The sequence below is a fragment of the Microtus oregoni genome, unplaced genomic scaffold (genome assembly GCF_018167655.1).
Source record: "Microtus oregoni isolate MIOR12 unplaced genomic scaffold, Mior012 000007F_ref0000211, whole genome shotgun sequence".
Classification (NCBI taxonomy): Eukaryota; Metazoa; Chordata; class Mammalia; order Rodentia; family Cricetidae; genus Microtus; species Microtus oregoni.
Genome location: NW_024543066.1, coordinates 49,584,142 through 49,604,843, shown reverse-complemented (window position 1 = coordinate 49,604,843; position 20,702 = coordinate 49,584,142). Strand labels below are relative to the sequence as shown.

General features: G+C 40.4%; 1 protein-coding gene across 1 annotated transcript in view; it reads right to left on the bottom strand.

Moving 5' to 3' along the window:
* The window catches only part of Kcnh8 (potassium voltage-gated channel subfamily H member 8), a 431,344-nt gene extending 411,586 nt beyond the window's left edge, over positions 1-19,758 (bottom strand). Inside the window, exon 1 of the mRNA XM_041656042.1 lies at positions 19,683-19,758. Coding sequence (XP_041511976.1) covers positions 19,683-19,758 — 76 coding nt within the window. The remainder of the gene's footprint in view (positions 1-19,682) is intronic.
* Between the last annotated feature and the right edge of the window lie 944 nt (positions 19,759-20,702).

Here is a 20,702-nt window from a genome sequence, read left to right as displayed (position 1 = left end):
AAGAAGAAGGACACTTCATACTCATCAATGGAAAAATCCAACAAGATGATGTCGCAATTCTGAGCATCTATACTGCAAATGTAGGGGCATTTGTAAGCGATACATTACAAAAGCATTAAACGCATATCAAATCCCATACAGTAAGTAACTCTGTGAGACTTTAAAAACCCAACTTCACCAATGGACAGGTCATCGAGACAAAAACTAAACAGAGAAATAATAAAACTAATAAATTGGAGTCACATGAAACTGAGAAGATTCTGAAAGGCAAAGAACACTGTCAATAGTACAAAATGGCAGCCTACTGAATGGGAAAAGATTTTCACCAACTCCAACATCTGACAGAAGGCTAATTTACCAAATAAATAAAGAGCTTAAAAAACTAGAAACCAAAAAACAATTAAAAATGGGTGTAGACCTAAACAAAATCATCAACGGAAAAATTTTAAATGGTTGAGAAGCACTTAAAGAACTGTTCAACATCCTTAGCCATCAGGGAAATGCAAATTAAAACTAAATTGAGATTCCATTTTACATCTGTCAGAATGGCTAATAACAATAACACAAGTGTGACAACTCATACTGCCAAGGATGTGGAGCGAAGGTAGCACTTCTCCATTGCCAGTGAGAATGCCAACTTGTATAGACACTATGGAAATCAATATAATGGTTTCTCAGAAAATTTTAAATAAATCTACCTGAAGCCCAGCTATACCACTTCTAGGCATATACCCAAAGGAGGCTCCATTCTACCACAAGGACATCTGCTCAACTATGTTCACAGGAGCATTTCATTAGTCAGAAACTGGAAACAACTTAGATGTCTCTCAACAGAAAATGAATAAAGAAAATGTGGAGGTGCTGAGGAGCTCCATCTGGACTGGTGAGTGTGTGCTATCCAGGGGTGGATTGTCCTGGAAGAGACCACAAATCCCCCTACCCCAGCTCCTTCTGCAGGGCTGTCTTTCTTAAACACGACCCCCCTACCCCCCAAGCTTGCGTGATCTGCAAGGTCCTCTGTTCAGGAACAGTTTTCTGCTCCTACACTAAGGCTACCCACCCAGAGAGGTGAGTGCCTGCCTACCGGGCAGGCCTCAAGGACCCCCAAAGGTTGCACGGGCACCTTCAGCTTGCCTGGCAGGGTCTCCTGTGCTCTACTGGACCCCGCCCTGCCTGGTACATTCTTCCTTTTGTCCCAGGATCATTGGGCTACCAGCCGTCCCTGTTTAGGTGCTGAGGAGCTCCATTTGGACTGGTGAGTGTGTGCTATCCAGGGGCAGATTGTCCCGGAAGAGAGCACAAAACCTCCTCCCCCAGCACCTTCTGCAGGGCTGTCTTTCTTAAACACGACCCCCCTACCCCCCAAGCCTGCGTGATCTGCAAGGTCCTCTGTTCAGGAACAGTTTTCTGCTCCTACACTAAGGCTACCCACCCAGAGAGGTGAGTGCCTACCTACCAGGAAGGCCTCAAGGACCGCCAAAGTTTGCGCGGGCACCTTCGGCTTGCCCGGCAGGGTCTCCTGTCTTCTACTCGACCACACCCTGCCCTCCAAGTTCTCCCGTTTGTCCACGGGTTATTGGATTACCAGGCGTCCATGTTTCGGTGCTGACGTGTTTCATCTGGACAGGAACGGTTCCTGCTTCTACACTGAGGAGATACACCCAGAGAGTCAGTCACAGCAAAGTATGGACCAAGACACCAGGCCTCTCCTGGCTCCATTTGAAGGATGAGATGGGAAGGCGCCAATGCAAGAATTCCTCCAAAAACCTGAAAGGCAACATGACATCACCAGAATCCAGGGATCCCAAAACAAGAAAAATTGTACACCCTACTCCAGAAGAATTAGAAGAAATCGACTCAAAAGTGAACTATATGAAATTAATAGAGGACCTTAAACAGGAGTTGAAAAACTGCCATAACAATTAAAGATTACAAACAAAAAGGTAGAGGAAGTGAATAAATCGCTCAAAGATACCCAAGAAAACCAAGAGAAACAAGAAAAAGCAAACAAACAGGTAAGGGAAACGGTTCAAGACTTGAAGAATGAAATGGAAGTAATGAAGAAAACACAAACCGAGGGAAGGATGGAGATGGAAAATCTGGGTAAACGAACAGGAACTACAGAGACAAGTACTACCAACAGATTACAAGAGATAGAAGAAAAAAATGTCAGACACTGAAGATACCGTAGAGAAAATAAACACACTGATCAAAGAAAACAGCAAAACCAACAAATTCTCATCACAAAACATTCAGGAAATCTGGGACACAATAAAAAGACCAAACCTAAGGATTATAGGGGTAGAAGAAGGAGAAGTACAGCTCAACAGCCCAGAAAATATATTTAATAAAATTATATAAGAAAACTTTCCCAACGTAAAGAAAGATATTCCTTTGAAGGTTCAAGAAGCATACAGAACACCGAATAGACTGCACCAAAAAAAAAAAATCTCCTCGCCATATAATAATCAAAACACAAAACATACAGAATAAAGAAAGAATATTAAGAGCTGCAAAGGAAAAAGGCCAAGTTACTTATAAAGGTAAACCTATCAGACTTACACCTGACTTCTCTATGGAAACCATAAAAGCCAGAAGGTCCGAGATAGATGTACTTCAGAAACAAAGAGACCATGGATGCAAGCCCAGACTACTATATCCAGCCAAGCTTTCGTTCACTATAAATGGAGAAAATAAAATTTTCCAGGATAAAAACAAATTTAAAAAATACGTAGCCACAAATCCAGCCTTACAGAAAGTAATAGAAGGAAAATCACTAACCAAGGAGTCCAACAATGCCCACAATAACTCAGATATCTAATGACCTGTCACCAGCACAACTCGAAGAAGGGAAACACACAAACTCTATTACCAAAAAGAAAAAAAAAATGACAGGAGTTAACAACCACTGGTCATTAACATCACTTAATATCAATGGACTCAACTCATCTATAAAGAGGCACAGGCTAAGAGATTGGATACGAAAACAGGATCCAACATTCTGCAGTTTACAAGAAACACATCTCAACCACAAAGACAGACATCTACTCAAAGTAATGGGCTGGGAAAAGGTTTATCAAGCAAATGGTCCAAAGAAACAAGCAGGTGTGGCCATACTAATTTCTAACAAAGTTGACTTCAAACTAAAATCAATCAGAAGAGATGGAGAGGGATATTTTTTACACATAACAGGAACAATTCATCAGGACAAAGTCTCAATCCTGAATATCTATGCCTCTAATATAAAAGCACCCACTTACGTAAAAGAAACATTACTAAAACTCAAGGCAGTCATCAAACCACACACACTAATAGTAGGAGATTTCAACACTCCTCTCTCACCAATGGATAGGTCAATCAGACAGAAACCTAACAGAGAAATAAGAGGATTAAGGGAGGTAACGAATCAAATGGACTTAAAAGACATCTATAAATCATTCCACCAAAATAGGAAAGAATATACTTTCTTCTCTGCAGCTCATGGAACCTTCTCAAAAATGGACCACATACACGGTAACAAAGCTAACTTACACAATTACAAAAAAAATATTAGTAACCACCAGTGTCTTATCGGATCACCATGGATTAAATTTAAAATTAAACAACAATACTACCCCTAGAAAGCCTACGAAATCATGGAAAATGGACAGTCAACTACTGAACCACACCTGGATCAAGGAAGAAATAAAGAAAGAAATTAAAGTCTTTCTTGAATTCAATGAAAATAAAGAATCAACATACTCAAACCTATGGGACACTACAAAAGCAGTGCTAAGAGGAAAGCTCATAGCACTAAGTGCCCACTTGAAGAAAACGGAGAAAGCACACATTGGAGACTTAACTGTCCACCTGAAACTTCTAGAAAAAAAAAGAAGCAGACTCACCTAGGAGGAGTAGAAGACTGGAAATAATCAAACTAAGGGCTGGAATCAACAAAATAAAAACACAGAAAACAATCCAAAGAATCAATGAATAAAAGCTGGTTCATGGAGAAAAACAACAATATTGATAAACCCCCATCCAAACTAATCAAACGGCAGAGAGAGAATACGCAAATTAACAAGATCAGAAAAGAAAAGGGAGACATAACCACAGATACAAAGGAAATTCAGAAAATCATTAGATCTTACTACAAAAGCCTATATGCCACAAAACTGGAAAATGTTAAAGAAATGGACACCTTTTTAGATAAGTATTATATACCAAAGTTAGACCAGGACGAGGTGAACCATCGAAATAGACCTGTTAGTCGTGAAGGATTAGAACAGGTTATGAAAAACCTCCCTACCAAAAAAGCCCAGGTCCAGATGCTTTCAATGCAGAATTCTACCAGAACTTCCAATTCAATGCAGAATTCTACCAGAACTTCCAAGAAGACCTAATATCTATACTCCTTGATATATTTCACAATATAGAAACAGAAAAGTCATTGCCAAATTCCTTTTATGAAGCTACAGTTACCCTGATACCAAAACCACACAAAGACCCAACCAAGAAAGAGAATTACAGGCCAATTTCACTCATGAACATCGATGCAAAAATCCTCAATAAAATATGGCAAACCAAATCCAAGAACACATTAGAAAAATTATCCATTATGATCAAGTAGGCTTCATTCCAGGGATACAGGGCTGGTTCAACACACGCAAAACTATCAATGTAATCCATCATATAAATAAACTGAAAGAGAAAAACCATATGATCATTTCATTAGATGCTGAAAAAGCATTTGATAAAATTCAACACCCCTTTATGATAAAGGTCTTGGAGAGATTAGGGATACAAGGGTCATACCTAAATATAATAAAAACTATTTACAGCAAGCCCACAGCCAACATTAAATAAAACGGAGAAAAACTCAAAGCCATCCCACTAAAATCAGGAACACGAAAAGGATGTCCACTCTCTCCATACCTCTTCAATATAGTGCTTGAAGTTCTAGCAATAGCAATAAGACAACATAAGGAGATCAAGGGTATTCGTATGGGAAAGGAAGAAGTTAAGCTTTCATTATTTGCAGATGATATGATAGTATACATAAGCGACCCCAAAAATTCTACCAAAGAACTCCTACAGCTGATAAACACCTTTAGTAATGTGGCAGGATACAAGACAAACTCCAAAAAATCAGTTGCCTTCCTATACACTAAGGATAAGGAAGCAGAGAGGGAAATCAGAGAAGTATCACCTTTCATGATAGCCACAAATAGCATAAAATATCTTGGGGTAACTTTGACCAAGGAAGTGAAAGATCTATTTGACAAGAACTATAAGTCTTTGAAGAAAGAAATTGAAGAAGACACCAGAAAATGGAAGCACCTCCCTTGCTCTTGGATTGGGAGGATCAACATAGTAAAAATGGCAATTCTACCAAAAGCAATCTATAGATTCAATGCAATCCCCATCAAAATCCCATCAAAATTCTTCACAGATCTGGAGAAGACAATAATCAACTTTATATGGAAAAACAAAAAACCCAGGATAGCCAAAACAATCTTATACAAAAAAGGATTGTCTGGAGGCATTACCATCCCTGACTTCAAACTCTATTACAGAGCTACAGTATTGAAAACAGCTTGGTATTGGCATAAAAACAGAGAAGTCAACCAATGGAATTGAATAGAAGACCCAGACTTTAACCCACAAACCTATGAACACCTGATTTTCAATAAAGGATCTAAAAGTATACAATGGAAAAAAGAGAGCATCTTCAACAAATTCTGCTGGCAAAACTGGATGTCAATCTGTAGAAGATTGAAAATAGATCCATATCTATCACCATGCACAAAATTCAAGTCCAAATGGATTAAAGATCTCAATATCAGTCTGAACACACTGAACCTGATAGAAGAGAAAGTGGTAAGTACTCTACAGCACATGGGCACAGGAGACCACTTCCTACGTATAACCCCAGCAGCACAGACACTAAGGGCATCATTGAATAAATGGGACCTCCTGAGACTGAGAAGCTTCTGTAAAGGAAAGGACACTGTCTCTAAGACAAAAAGGCAACCCACTTACTGGGAGAAGATTTTCACCAACCCTGCAACTGACAAAGGTCTGATCTCCAAAATATATAAAGAACTCAAGAAACTAGACCGTAAAAGGCTAATCAACCCAATTATAAAATGGGGCATTGAGCTGAACAGAGAATTCTCAACAGAAGAACATCAAATGGCCAAAAGACACTTAAGGTCATGCTCAACTTCCTTAGCAATCAGGGAAATGCAAATCAAGACAACACTAAGATACCATCTTACACCTGTCAGAATGGCTAAAATCAAAAACCTCTCCTTTGCTGGAGAGGTTGTGGAGAAAGGGGTACACTCGCCCATTGCTGGTGGGAATGCAAACTTGTGCAACCACTCTGGAAAGCAGTGTTTCAGTTTCTCAGGAAATTCGGGATCAACTTACCCCTGGATCCAGCAATACCACTCTTGGGAATATACCCAAGAAAGGCCCTATCATACAACAAAAGTATATGCTCAACTATGTTCATGGCAGCATTGTTTGTAACAGCCAGAACCTGGAAACAACCTAGATGCCCTTCAACGGAAGAATGGATGAAGAAAGTGTGGAATATATACATATTAGAGTATTACTCAGCAGTAAAAAACAAGGACTTCTTGAATTTTGCATACAAATGGATGGAAATAGAAAACACTATCCTGAGTGAGGTAAGCCAGACCCAAAAAGAGGAACATGGGATGTACTCACTCATATTTGGTTTCTAGCCACAAATAAAGGACATTGAGCTTATAATTCATGTTCCTAGAGAAGCTAAATAAGAAGGTGAATCCAAAGACAAACACATAGGCATCCTCATGAATATTAACCTTCATCAGGCGATGAAAGGAGACAGAGACAGAGCACCGGACATGGACCCACATGGGAGCACCGGACAGAAATCTCAAGGTCCAAATCAGGAGCAGAAGGAAACGGAGCATGAGCAAGGAACTCAGGACTACGAGGGGTGCACCCACACACTGAGACAATGGGGATGCTCTATTGGGAACTCACCAAGGCCAGCTGGCCTAGGTCTGAAAAAGCATGGGATAAATCCGGACTAGCTGAACATAGCGAACAATGAGGAATACTGAGAACTCAAGAACAATCGCAGTGGGTTTTTGATCCTACTGCACGTACTGGCTTTGGGGGAGCCTAGGCAGTTTGGATGCTCACCTTACTAGACCTGGATAGAGGTGGGCGGTCCTTGGGCTTCCCACAGGTCAGGGAACCCTGATTGCTCTTCTAGCAGATGAGGGAGGGGGACTTGATCGGAGGAGGGGGAGGGAAATGGGAAGCGGTTGCGGGGAGGAGGCAGAAATCCTTAATAAATAAATAAATAACAAATAAATAAACTGAAAGAAAAAAACCATATGATCATTTCATTAGATGCTGAAAAAGCATTTGACAAAATTCAACATCCCTTTATGATAAAGGTCTTAGAGAGTGTAGTAGTGACAAGGGTCATACCTAACTATAATAAAAGACATTTATAGCAAGCCGACAGCTAACATCAAATTAAATGGAGAGAAACTCAAAGCCATCCCACTAAAATCGGGAACACGACAAGGCTGTCTACTCTCTCCATACCTTTTCAATATAGTGCTTGAAGTTCTAGCAATAGCAATAAAACAACATAAGGGGATCAAAGGGTTTGAATTGGAAAGGAAGAAGTTAAACATTCATTATTTGCAGATGATACGATAGTGTACATGAGCAACCCCAAAAACTCTACCAAAGAACTCCTACAGCTGATAAACACCTTTAGTAGCATGGCAGGATACAAGATCAATTCCAAAAAATCAGTTGCCCTCCTATACACAAAGGGTAAGGAAGCAGAGAGGGTAATCAAAGAAGCATCACCTTTCACGATAGCACAAATAGCATAAAATATCTTGGAGTAACTCTAACCAAGGATGTGAATGATCTATTTGACAAGAACTTTAAGTCCTTGAAGAAAGAAATTGAGGAGGATACCAGAAAATGGAAGGATCTCCGTTGCTCTTTGATTGGGAGGATCAACATAGTAAAAATGGCAATTCTACCAAGGACAATTTATAGATTCAATACAATCCCCATTAAAATCCCATCGAGATTCTTCACAGATCTTGAAAGGACATTAATCAACTTTATATGGAAAAACAAACAACCCAGGATAGCCAAAACAATCTTATACAATAAAGAAACTTCTGGAGGCATTACCATCCCTGACTTCAAACTCTATTACAGAGCTTCAGTATTGAAAACAGCTTGGTATTGGCATAAAAACAGAGAAGTCGATCAATGGAATAGAGTAGAAGACCCAGATTTTATCTCACAAACCAATGAACACCTGATTTTTGATAAAGGAGCTGAAAGTATTCAATGGAAGAAAGATAGCATCTTCACCAAATGGTGCTGGCAGAACTGGTTGTCAACCTGTAGAAGAATGAAAATAGATCCATATCTATCGCCATGCACAAAAATCAAGTCCAAATGGATTAAAGACCTCAATATCAGGCTGAACACACTGAACCTGATAGAAGAGAAAGTGGTAAGTACTCTACAGCACATGGGCATAGGAGACCACTTCCTACGCATATCCCCAGCAGCACAGACATTAAGGACAACATTGAATAAATGGGACCTCCTGAAACTTAGAAGCTTCTGAAAAGCAAAGGACACTGTCACCAAGACAAAAAGGCCACCCACTGACTGGGAGAAGATCTTCACCAACCCTGCAACAGACAAAGGTCTGATTTCCAAAATATATAAAGAAATCAAGAAACTAGACCGTAAAAGGCTAGTTAACCCAATTAGAAAATGGCCCACTGAACTGAACAGATTATTCTCAACAGAAGAAATTCAAATGGCCAAAAGACACTTAAGGTCATGCTCATCCTCCTTGGTGATCAGGGAATTAAAACAACATTGAGATACCATCTTACACCTGTCAGAATGGCTAAACTATAAAACACCAATGATAGCTTTTGCTGGAGAGGTTGTGAATTAAGGGGCACCCTCATCCATTGCTGGTGGGAATGCAAACTTGTGTAATCACTTTGGAAATCTGTGTGGCGATTTCTCAGGAAATTTGGAATCAACCTACCCCAAGATCCAGTAATACCACTCTTGGGAATATACCCAAGAGATGCCCTATCATATGACAAAAGCATTTGTTCAACTATGTTCATAGCAGCATTATTTGTAATAGCCAGAACCTGGAAACAGCCTAGATGCCCTTCAATGGAAGAATGGATGAAGAAAGTGTGGAATATATACATATTAGAGTACTACTCAGCAGTAAAAAACAAGGACTTCTTGAATTTTGCATACAAATGGATGGAAATAGAAAATACTATCCTGAGTGAGGTATCCCAGTCCCAAAAAGATGAACATGAGATGTACTCACTCATAATTGGTTTCTAGCCATAAATAGAGGACATTGAGCATATAATTTGTGATCCTAGAAAAGCTAGGTAGGGGGGTGAACCCAAAGAAAAACATACAGTTATCCACCTGTATATGGGAAGTAGACAAGATTGCAGGGCAAAACCTGGGAACTTCGGGTGAGGTGGCATGGGGCTAAGGGGAAATGCGGTGAGAAACGTGAGAAGGGGAGAATGGGGGGAGCTTGGGGGAATGGGATCGTTGGGATAAAGGAATAGTGGACACGGGAGCAGAGAAATATATAGCCTAATTAAGGGAGCCATCTTAGGGTTGGCAAGAGACTGGACTCTAGAGGGGCTCGCAGGTGTCCAGGGAGATGTCCCCAGCTAGTACCTTGAGCAACTGAGGAGAGGGAACCTGAAATGACCCTATCCTATAGCCATACTGATGAATATCATGCATATCACCATAGAACCTTCATCTGGCGATGGATCGAGATAGAGACAGAGACCCAAGTTGGAGCACCGGACTGAGCTCTTAAGATCCAAATGAGGAACAGAAGGAGGGAGAACAAGAGCAAGGAAGTCAGGTCCACGAGGGGTGTACCCACCCACTGTGACAGTGGAACTGATCTATTGGGAGCTCACCAAGGCCAGCGGGATTGGGACTGAATAAGCATGGGATGAAACCGGACTTTCTGAATGTGGCAGACAATGAAGGCTGATGAGAAGCCAAGGTCAATGGCACTAGGTTTCGATCCTAAAACATGAACTGGCTTTGTAAGATCCTAGCCTGTTTGGATGCTCACCTTCCTGGTCCTGGTTAGAAGTGGGAGGACCTTGGACTTCCCGCAGGGCAGGGAATCTGGACTGCTCTTCATTCTCGAGAGGGAGGGGGAATGGAATGGGGAGGAGGGGGGAGGGGGAGGGGAGGAGGGGGAGGGGGGCGATGTGTGCGAGGAGGGGGAGGGAAATGGGAAATTTTTTTGCAACAACTAAAAAAAATAAATAAACAAAACAAAAAAAAAGAAAAGAAAATGTGGTCCATTTAAACAACATAGTACTACTTGCTGCTAAAAAAAATAACTTCATGAAATTTGCAAGCAAATGAATGGAGGTAGAAAAAAAAACCATCCTGACTGAGTTAGGTAATACAAACCCAGAAAGGAAAACATGGTATGTACTCACTTATAAGTGAGCATTAGCTGTAAAGTGAAGGGTTATAATACTATAATCCACAGACAGAGAGAGGCTAAGTAACAAGGACGGTTCAATCTCCCAGGGCAGGGGACATAAAGAGATATTGTGGTGGGAACAGAAGGGACCAGGTGGGTGGGTGGGAGATAATAGATGAAGAGAGTACTGGGAGAGACAAATGGAATTGATGGGAATTTAAGGGATTAGCTAGAAACCTCATGCCATGGAAACTTCCAGGAATCTACGAGGGAGACCCTATCTATGTTTTCTAATAAGGGAGGATATAGAGCCTGCTCTGGCCATTTCCTGTAACAGGATTTTCAGTGGAGGGTTTGGAACACCAATGCAGCCTTTTGAACTAACATATAACATGCCTACAAGATGTGCTGTGTGATAAAGGTGGCACAGATTGGGGGAGTGACCAACCAATGCCTGGTCCAGTTTGAGACCCATGACACAAGGGTCAAGAACCAGAGGATGGATAGCTCAAGACCAAAAATAGAATCAAATCAGACTGAAAACAAACAAACAAACAAACAAAAAAAAACTAACAGAAAACTTCAGGCCTAGCAAGGAGGACAAGTTACTGCAATTCTGCCTGACATGTACCTGTTCAGTAACTGTAAACCAATTAATTTGAGATCTTCATCTTTAGAATGGTCATAAATATAAGAATATATGATAGAATAGTGGTTCTCAACCTGTGAGTCATGCCCCAAACAGGGATTGTGTATCAGATATCCTGAATATCAGATATTTTCATTACAATTCATAAAAATAGCAAAATTACAGTTATTAATTAGCAACAAAAGTAATTTTATTGCTGGGGGTCACAATAATATGAGGAAGTATATTAAAGGTTCTCAGCATTAGGAAGGTTGTGAACCAATGCAACACAGGGAATCAGTCTTGCCCAGCTCATATTACTATGGAGAACAAACAAAAAAGACACAGCAGAGAATATTCAGGATTATTATACACATGAGCTGCAATATCTGAAAGATGCAGGAGCCAGATACCCCTCTGGCCACTTGCCACTAACACGGTGGCCCCACTGCTGGTGTTCCTTCCGCAGACACACAGCCTTAGGGAACTGGGTCTGTGATCAGTGCTCTTGCTACCCTGTGCCAACTTGCCTTGATGACTTGAAGGGTATCATTTTGCAACCCAGGCTGATGTGGAATGTTATTATAAAATAAACAAATGTGGGTGAAAACCCAAAGTGTAGCACTAGATTCAAATTTCAATTCTTTTTTAAGAATTTGTGTGTGTATGTGTGTGTGTTTGTGTGTGTGTGTATTTGGGTGTGCATGCATGAATGTATGTGTGCATGAATGCATACACACATCCATATAAAAGTCAAAAGACAAATTCAGATGGGAGGGATGTGAATTCCATGGTACCAAGAAAATGTTTGGTATTTTACAATGTAATAATTCAATTACAGCCAGATAGTGGTGGCACATACCTTTAATACCAGCACTTAGAAGGCAGAAACAGGCAGATCTCTGTGAGTTCAAGACTGGACTTCTCTACATAGTGAGTTCCAGGACAGACATAGCTAAAGAGAGAAATCCTTTAAAAAAAAAAAAAGGAGGGTAGGAAGGGACAGATGGACAGATGGAAGGAGGAAGGGAAAAAAGGAAGGAAGATCCAGTAACACAAAGAAACAATATTTAAGAGAAATTTTATGGAAATGCTAAATAGTTAGTAGCTTCAAATATGCCATCTTATATGGAAGAGGACAACTTCTTGATGGAAATGTTAGCATTGCACACACAGACGTGAGCACCAGGTCTTATCTAATCGACTCCCTAAAACTGAGAAGCATGGGCTTGTCAAAAGTAGTTTTGGGAGCATTGTTTCCAGAGAATGGAGGTGGTTTTTAACCCAACGAGCTGTATCTTACCCAATGAGTCTAAGTTACAACACAGAAGCTCTGTCTTAAGGACCTTAACTCCCTTCCACCAGTCACAGACTCACAACAGAAATATTTACCTATGTGTTAAAGTTTAAAGTACAACTAACTTTATCTTCTTTCCAAGGAAAGAATAACCCTCGTTACAAATTTGAGAAGAGTCCACTGGTGAAGCTGGGTCCTCAGCATGTTGACAACAGCTGAGACTCCTATATAGACCCTTCTCTCTAGAAAATCAAATAAATGGGCAAGACAGTTAATGCTCTGGTCTCCAGTTCCTTTAGTTCAATAGCTGAAAAAGGAAGCTGATTTGCACTGACAAGGACAACAAAGATGTCTGTCCAGAAGACCTACTAGAACAAAAGAAACTCTGGAGGAACAAAACCAAGAGTGCTTTGGATTACACACATTTGAGACCAAGAGAACCAAGCCTGCCCATTTCATCCTTAAACTCACTGTGGAGAAAACTGAGATGGCTTTTGCTAAGAATGTCCTCTGGACACAGGAGAGTCGATTTTCTACTCATAAAAGAAAACTGAAAATAGGTAGAAATTTTCCCTTTATAAGACTCTTACAAGGTATAAATACTAATGATGTCACTATAAAGTTATGAGAGTAAGAATATTTTCATTGGGAGATTGACTTCTTAATAAAAAAATCACAAGGATATACTAAAGTCATCAGCAAATTCTAAGCATCCAATCTCAAAGAAAATAGATTTCTTTTAATGGACATTCGATTTTCTTTGATGAACAAAGCTGCTGTCAACAATGAATGCGTTTTTACATCCAAATGTGAGTCAGTCTTAAATACAATTTAAAGCAGTTTTTCAGTGACAAGTACCTAAAGCATAACCTGTAGAAGGAAGGGAAATGGGATATGACTGAGAAATGGCTCAAATTGAAGAATCAATCTTTTCTTGGAAAAGGTAGAATCTAAAAATGACAGCACAGAGCCCCCAGTGTTTACATGTGCTGCACACAGATTTTGTATTAGGGTGACACTACAGACAGGTCACAGGCTCATGAAATGTGGTAGAATTCTAAGCTTGCATTTTGTCAGCATTAACTGAAAAAGGAGTTGATTTCTAGGCCTTGGGTTGTGGTCAGAGTAGACATATAGGAACCTGCTTAACATCCATGTAGACACACAATAAGCAAGCCTATTTTGGACCTACCCTACAGGATCATTTCATAACTAATGTAATCAAAGAAGGCTAGGTATAAGAAGGCTAGTTAACTATTGAAGACAAATAAAAATGTTTAAATTCTGATTTTGGCTTTCAAGGAACTTCAAATTCTTTCACTTAATTGGTAGGTATAGGACTCTGTTGCAAATCCAAGAAGTGGGATAAGTTTTGGGCTTCCCAGAGTTCATAGGTGGATGCTGAAAACTATGAAAGCCTAGAAGAGCTGATTAGAGAAATGAGCAGGTGATTTTAAAGGAGAAGAAGGCCCTTGAGTGCTCTTGGAGCCTCTCAGAGGCAACTTTTAAGATGGGGTTTGATGTTTACAGAGCATCTCTTGTTATAAGCCAAGGTCTGAGTGAGCAGAGTGCTCTGGGGTAAGCCTGTTGGGAACCTGGGGAGGTGTGATTTGAATGGTGATACAGCATCATCTCCAACTCTAGAAATACTGAGATCTTTGGGTATCACACAAGAGGTAGTAGTAAGCTAATGGACAGCCATAAGCAAGTGCTGCCAAATAAATGATCATCTTACACCTAATAGAAGTCACTTTGGGTATAAGGAAAACTGACAAGACAGGAGTGGGAGAAGACACTGCTGGCCATGGTGTCTAGTTAGAGTGAGTTCGAGATTGTGAAGATGAGAAAGGAAATCAATGCATGAGCAATGAGGAGTGACAGGACATGAAGGGCCAAATTGTGGCATTTCAGTAGCAAAATATAAAAGAACTGTAAACCAATTACATATGTGGGCAGTGAAGGCTAACTTAACTCTCTAAACCGGAGTTGGGAGGATGGTATTTCTAAATAGGGACAGAATACAAAACAAGATAAATATGTTTGGTGAGGTAGAAAAAATTATTAGTTTGTCTGAGAATAAGTGAATTTTGAAGGGCTTAAAGGATACAGATAGCTGCATTAACAGCCACAGAAGAATGCAAGCTCTCTCTACCACAGAATTTACAAGCTCAGAACTATATACGAGTGTTGAAATTACTGAGAAAACTCTTCCGCTGTTTCAGTTGCTAAATTTGAACAATGCCATAGGCAAAACTGGCCTTACCTATTTTGTTTCTAGACTCTACTAGACTAAAATGGAAGTTGTCAGCAAATGCACACTGAGGGTGAATGGCACCATGTGAGGAAGTTGTGACGTTGTGCCTTTTAACTGTAGACTTTGTCCAGCAGGATCCGGGAACTGAATGCCAGCACACTTGCCATCAGAGTTACCAGGACCTTTTTCCTTCACCATAGGCAAAATTCTATAGTAGAATACAGGAGTGAACTACACTGGAGAATATTCAGGTCTGCAACCAGAAATCAACATTTCTTTCTTCAAACATTAAGCAAATTCCCTGGGGGGAGAACTCAGGCATTTCCTTCAGAAAATGAACATAGGAGTCTGTGGGCCCATAGCCAGGCAGAGAGGTATTCTTAGGTTCTAACAGGGAATCCTGGAATTAAAGATGTTCCACAACTGATTTATCTGGTTTTCATCATCCAGCCTCTATATTGCTCCCTCTTATTCTTGATGGTTGTATGTATTTTCCCTGAAAACCTTTATAAACATCAGAGGCACATGTTTCAGAAATTGGAAAAATCAAGAGAACATCTTTGACTGTTTGGATGCATAAGCATTTCTATTTGGGTCTCTTAGCCTGTTCTGACCTAAATTATAACAGTTCGTGTATATGTCTTTTCGTGCCCTTTAAGAAAAGACAAGCTTGATTTATCCCAGTGCTTTGCTTGTAGATAATGTCCATTAAGCATCATTAGAAAGGCGAGGCAAGGGATGAGGTACTCCTTTGTCCATGGAGAATATGCTCTTCTCAGAAGTATGTCAAGTCTAGGATATCTTAGAAACAGGCAACCTCTGACCTCCTCCACACTCACGGACAGGCCTTTTGTTCTCTGCTAAGCTCATTGACAAGGTGTCCCTGCCTGTAGCTATTGGCCTGAAGGTGAAGCCAAATACAAAACCTAAAAGAAGTGTGAGCATAATGCTACTCTTGACCTTCTTAAAGAGACCCTCTTGCTGATCTCTAAAAAGTAACTGTTCTCTTGTGAGGCCATGTGTGGGAGAGCCTGTGGTGCTATAGAGCAGAGCAGGCTTTACCTTTAGGAGAGTGCCTGCCTGGCAGCTGACAAGGAAAACAGTGCCTCATTTATAAAGGTGCAAGTCTATCAACCACTGCTTTAGACTGGAAGGGGACTTCAGGCCTCAGATGAGACCACAGGTCCAGATGACAACTTGTTTACGACCTTGTGGGCTTCCCAGAAGAAAACTCAGCTGATCCATGCTCAGACAGCCAACTAAAAAGGGAAGATGAGAAACCTCTATGTTGTAATGAATATTACACAGAAATAGAACACTAATTAATATAGGACACTTGGTTCCTAAGCACAGATACCGGGAATACAAGAGTTTATATCAACAACAGGTAAAAAACAAAGCAAGTGCACAAATCTTTGTGACCTTCGAAGCAGAGTTCCAGGGATGTTTCCCTCACACAAGCTTTACGAATAAGCTCATACATAATAAAGTACATTGCTTTATATCAGCCTTCAATGACATTCTCCAAATGACAACTCAGCAAAGCCTTAAGAAGTGTGCTGGCTTCTGCCCTAACTTATTGTGCCCTTTGCTCAGGACTGGGTGTACTATGTTTCTTTCTATACTTGTGACATGAAGAAAATAAAAGAGTAACAATAGCAAAACCCACATTGAAAATTAAAGAAAGAATTTCAACTTTTGTAAATTTATTTAGATCTTTTGAACAGGCTATATAAGAATTCATAAAATATATACGAATGTTAATGAGTACTACCTGTTTTGCAGACCTTAGAAACCATATTATTGATCGGGTACATCAGGTTACAATTTGTCTTAAAAACCACAAAGGGAAAGAAGCATTCTGTCCAAATTGTGATAAGATTTGAAAAAACGTAGGCTATTGCACCATAATGTTTGAAATGGACACATCTTTTACCTTCCATAAAAGAAAGCTAAGTTTTCATCAAATGGTACTTAGTGACAAATATTCATACTTAAAAGCTAGATTGTTTTCTAAATACATTCTAAATGTTTAGTCATTATACTTTCCCTTTAGCATTTATGATAATATTAGCATACTTAACACCAATATGGATTTAGAAAAGTTAAAATGCACTAAATAAATAAATAATAAAAGCATCTACGCAAGCAAGAGCTATATGCTGGGTATGATGATAGTCATATGTGGTTTAAGTGAGAACTGCTAGTACATGTAATGACCAAATAAGTTCATTGCAATTATTTTTTCTTCACAAATGGGTTGTATGGACTCAACAACTGAAGGGATCTTTGTTCTCTGACTCTTTACACTCCAGTTAAATAAACTAGAAGATGTTTCAATATGTGTGTTTTAATTTTATGTAAGCAATATTTGTTTTCCAAAAATATTTATAAATTCCATATCTGAAAATTAAAGAAAAGAAGATTTGATTGTTCAGTTAAGTAGATCATCATTGGGTGATGAAAAACTACCTTCTCTGTTGCCCTTTCATACTATAAATTTATAGGATCATGCTATAGACTTTTGGATGGGAATACTTTTTCTCCCACTGGGGAGACTTTTAGATAATGCCCTGAATTCTTATAACACTTTTAATTTTGAGAGTAAATCAGTAAGGGTAATAAAAATCTGTATATTGTTTAAGTTAAATAGGGAAATTTTGCCAGGATGTTTTTTCTCTTTATTTTTATTAAAATTGTTTAAAATAAGACTAAAGCCCACCTGACGATGGCTATAAAACATAGTCCAGAAATAAAGTGGAGATGAACAGATTGAACTCAGTGTACAAGGAATAAAGTAGCAATACAAATAATTCAGCAGTTTTTAGTTGCTACGGTGGCACTTGTAATATTTTAAAACTTGCATATACTCTTGTCTTTCAAGAGAAAATAAATTACTTTTATGAATGCATCAAGAGAAAAGAGAATGCTCATATGAGAAATTTTCAAGATTAGCACCATTTCTTAATATTGTGTCACCAAGAAAACATGCCATAATAAGAAGAACTAAGCAGTTAGCTGGAAAGGTGATATCCTCACAATTCTAGATTTAGTAAATTCTGTGACCGATAATTTACTTAAATTTTAGGTTAGTCAAGTCATCCTGCAATAGAAAAATAAATGAAAAATAATCTCTCTTTTTTTTTGTAATGGAGTTTCTAAAAAAAAAGAGGTACTCATTAAATGTTGTAAAAAAACATCTTGCCACTGCCAATCAATCTCTCCGTTACTCACTGCTTGAGAATACTGTGATTTCATGCACTCTGGCTCCCTCCAAGAATCCTCAAGACCCTGGGAGCACACATCAGGCAATTCACCAAATAGCTTTAGATATTTTTTAATTGTGCCAAAGATTGACATAAGATGAGCTTCTCGAATGAGGGTTTAAATTTTTGTCTGCTTTAAAATGCTCTATTATTTAACAAGAATGTGTAGAATTCATACACACACAGATACATCTCCCCACATGTGCTAGCCTGCTCATCATGAGATTCAGAAAGAGACACTATCCACACTCTACAGCCTCTTTGATTAGCAACTGATTCCCAGGGTCCTGCTGGGATGATTTGGTATGCATTGCACTCCATTCAACTTTAAATGACAATGACAAAAGCAAATCACCATTTCTAATCACCTCACCTTCAAAACATGCACTCAGGACCAATGTTTAGAGCATCTTGGTTTGGAATATTCTACTTAAGAAATGTCATCTGCTCAGAACTGCTCTTCAGGGATTCTGGTTAGAGCTGGTGCTGATTTTTGGTAGTGGTGGCACTGGCCAAAAACTTGAATTTGGCCTCAAATAATTTTTCTTATTGTCACCTACTAAAAAACTAATACTTAGTAGCAGGGCCCAATTCAAACATACTTTCTAACATCAAGTAATATGAAAAGGGAAAGAATGGGTAACTCTAAAGGTTATTTTTAAAGAACGCTACAAAAAAGTGAGCAAATAGTCACATTAGCCTTGATTAAGCCGAATTTGAAAAACAAAACCAAGCAAAATAAAAAAGTATTTCACCTTTCTATCATGTAAAACTTGTATACCAAATGGTTAAATTGTGGGTCCCACCCTAGTAGAGTTCTTGTATGGAAGTGGAAGTGGATGTTATTTCACACAGGCTTCGGGGATGAGTCCGTATGAATGTTCCATAGCAGGCAGGAAAGGGGACAAGAGTTCACAGACGCTGCCTACAATGAAGATAAGAGTATTCTGCTGGAACCTAGAGACAGCATTAGTTAGGGACAGAAATCTGAGGGAGGGAGGACCTGACCGTGGTCCTGAAAGACACAGCACATAGCATGAACATTTATTTCCTTTTCCACTCCAACCAAAGAAGTCAGATATTCAATACTATTTATCTTCACAAAACTCTGAAACTTCCTCTGTGGTTGAGTCAGCCTTTATAATATCCAACTCCTCCTTCTTCAATAGAATTTCCTCGAGTGTCGTGGAAATTTTAGATTTAAGAGGCGAGATTTTGACAAACTCCCAACACTCAGAGAGCCTCCGGACAGCTCACACCTGACCTGGAGAATTACTCAGGATTTCTTAAACTCAAATGGGAAGTCATAGGAGTCTGGAAAACCTCCGAACTCTAATCCGGGCAGCCTTGGAACGCCAGAAAAAAATTAAGTACACAACATCTCCCCCTGTACCAAGCTCCTCAAGGCACCACACAAGTCCCCCCGCGAAGCCCTTGTCGATCATTTTCAGACCTGTGTTCCAAACCTAGGAAACCAGGGGAACCATCTACAATATCAAGTGCTTTTTATGATTTGTGTTGTGTGGGGAGAGGAGTCTTGCTTTATCTTGTTTCATTTCCTCCTCTGAAAGATACTCTGGCAAGAAAGAAGGCAAATTATTGTTCGGATGGAATCAGAGAAGCGGGAGCAAAAGTCCAAGAGAAAAACCATCCTAGGGAAAGGTGCAAGTCCGGCAAGCCCTACTTACGTGTTCCGTCGAAACGGGTGGCGATGGTGTCCAGGAAGGTGTTCTGAGGAGCCAGCAATCCTTTCATAACAGGCATTTTTCCAGCTCTGTATAAAATTCCCCATCAAAGTTTGTCCAGAAGGATGGCTCTGAAGGAAAGTACCAAGCTGGGAGAAGTCACCGGGAGCGTGATGACGGCAGGGGCGGGGGGCCAGGCGTGCAGAGGATGGAGCCGGGCAAGGAAGAGGGGAGGATAGCAGCAGCTACTCCCCAGCCGCGGAGCAGTGGCCAGAGCAGCCCGTGATCAGCACTCTGAATCTGCCTCCTTCCAGACTTGGTCCCTTCCTTCTCCTGCAGCGAAACCCCCAGACACCCCCAGAGTCTCTCCGTAGACCCTGAAAAAGCACACGGTGGCCCGGGGCACCGCGCCCTGACCTGAGCTCTAGGGTCGTGGAGGAAGGCGCCCCACCTGGGGAAACTGCAGCGCTGAACCTCAAGTACCCCAGGGACGCTGAGAAAGGGAGAAATGCTAGCCAGCCCAACTCCCGCCCTCCTGGAGCCGGGAACAAAGACTCTTTGTTCCTGCTTGGTCCCTCTCCCTGAAGACTGGAGTCCCGTGGGTGTGGTGTCCTGGAGGGGAGGAGATAGGTCACTGCAGGTAACACGCCTCCGCCTAGAACTTAGGAGGGGGAGGCCCCCACTGTAGTGTCCTAGGTAGCAAAGATAGCCTGGAGCTTCAGAGAGAGGTGTCCCCCTTCTGGTGCACCTGCCATCCCCAGCTCCAAGTCAGCTGGGTACCTACTACCCCTGGACACCAGAGTCTGCCCAGTACTGGAAAACCGACCCAAGCTTGTGGTTTTGCGTCCTCTCCTTATTCAGCTCTAAAAGGGAATTCAGGCACCCTCCCCTTACCAAATTCTCCTTGCTCTCTCCAACCCGCCCAAAGTAAAAGGGGGGGGGGGGCTCTTAAATCTGCAGTGGTTTACCACTCTTCCGTGAAACGTTCATAGAGTGTTTCTAGAAAAGTTTGCTATTTTTATT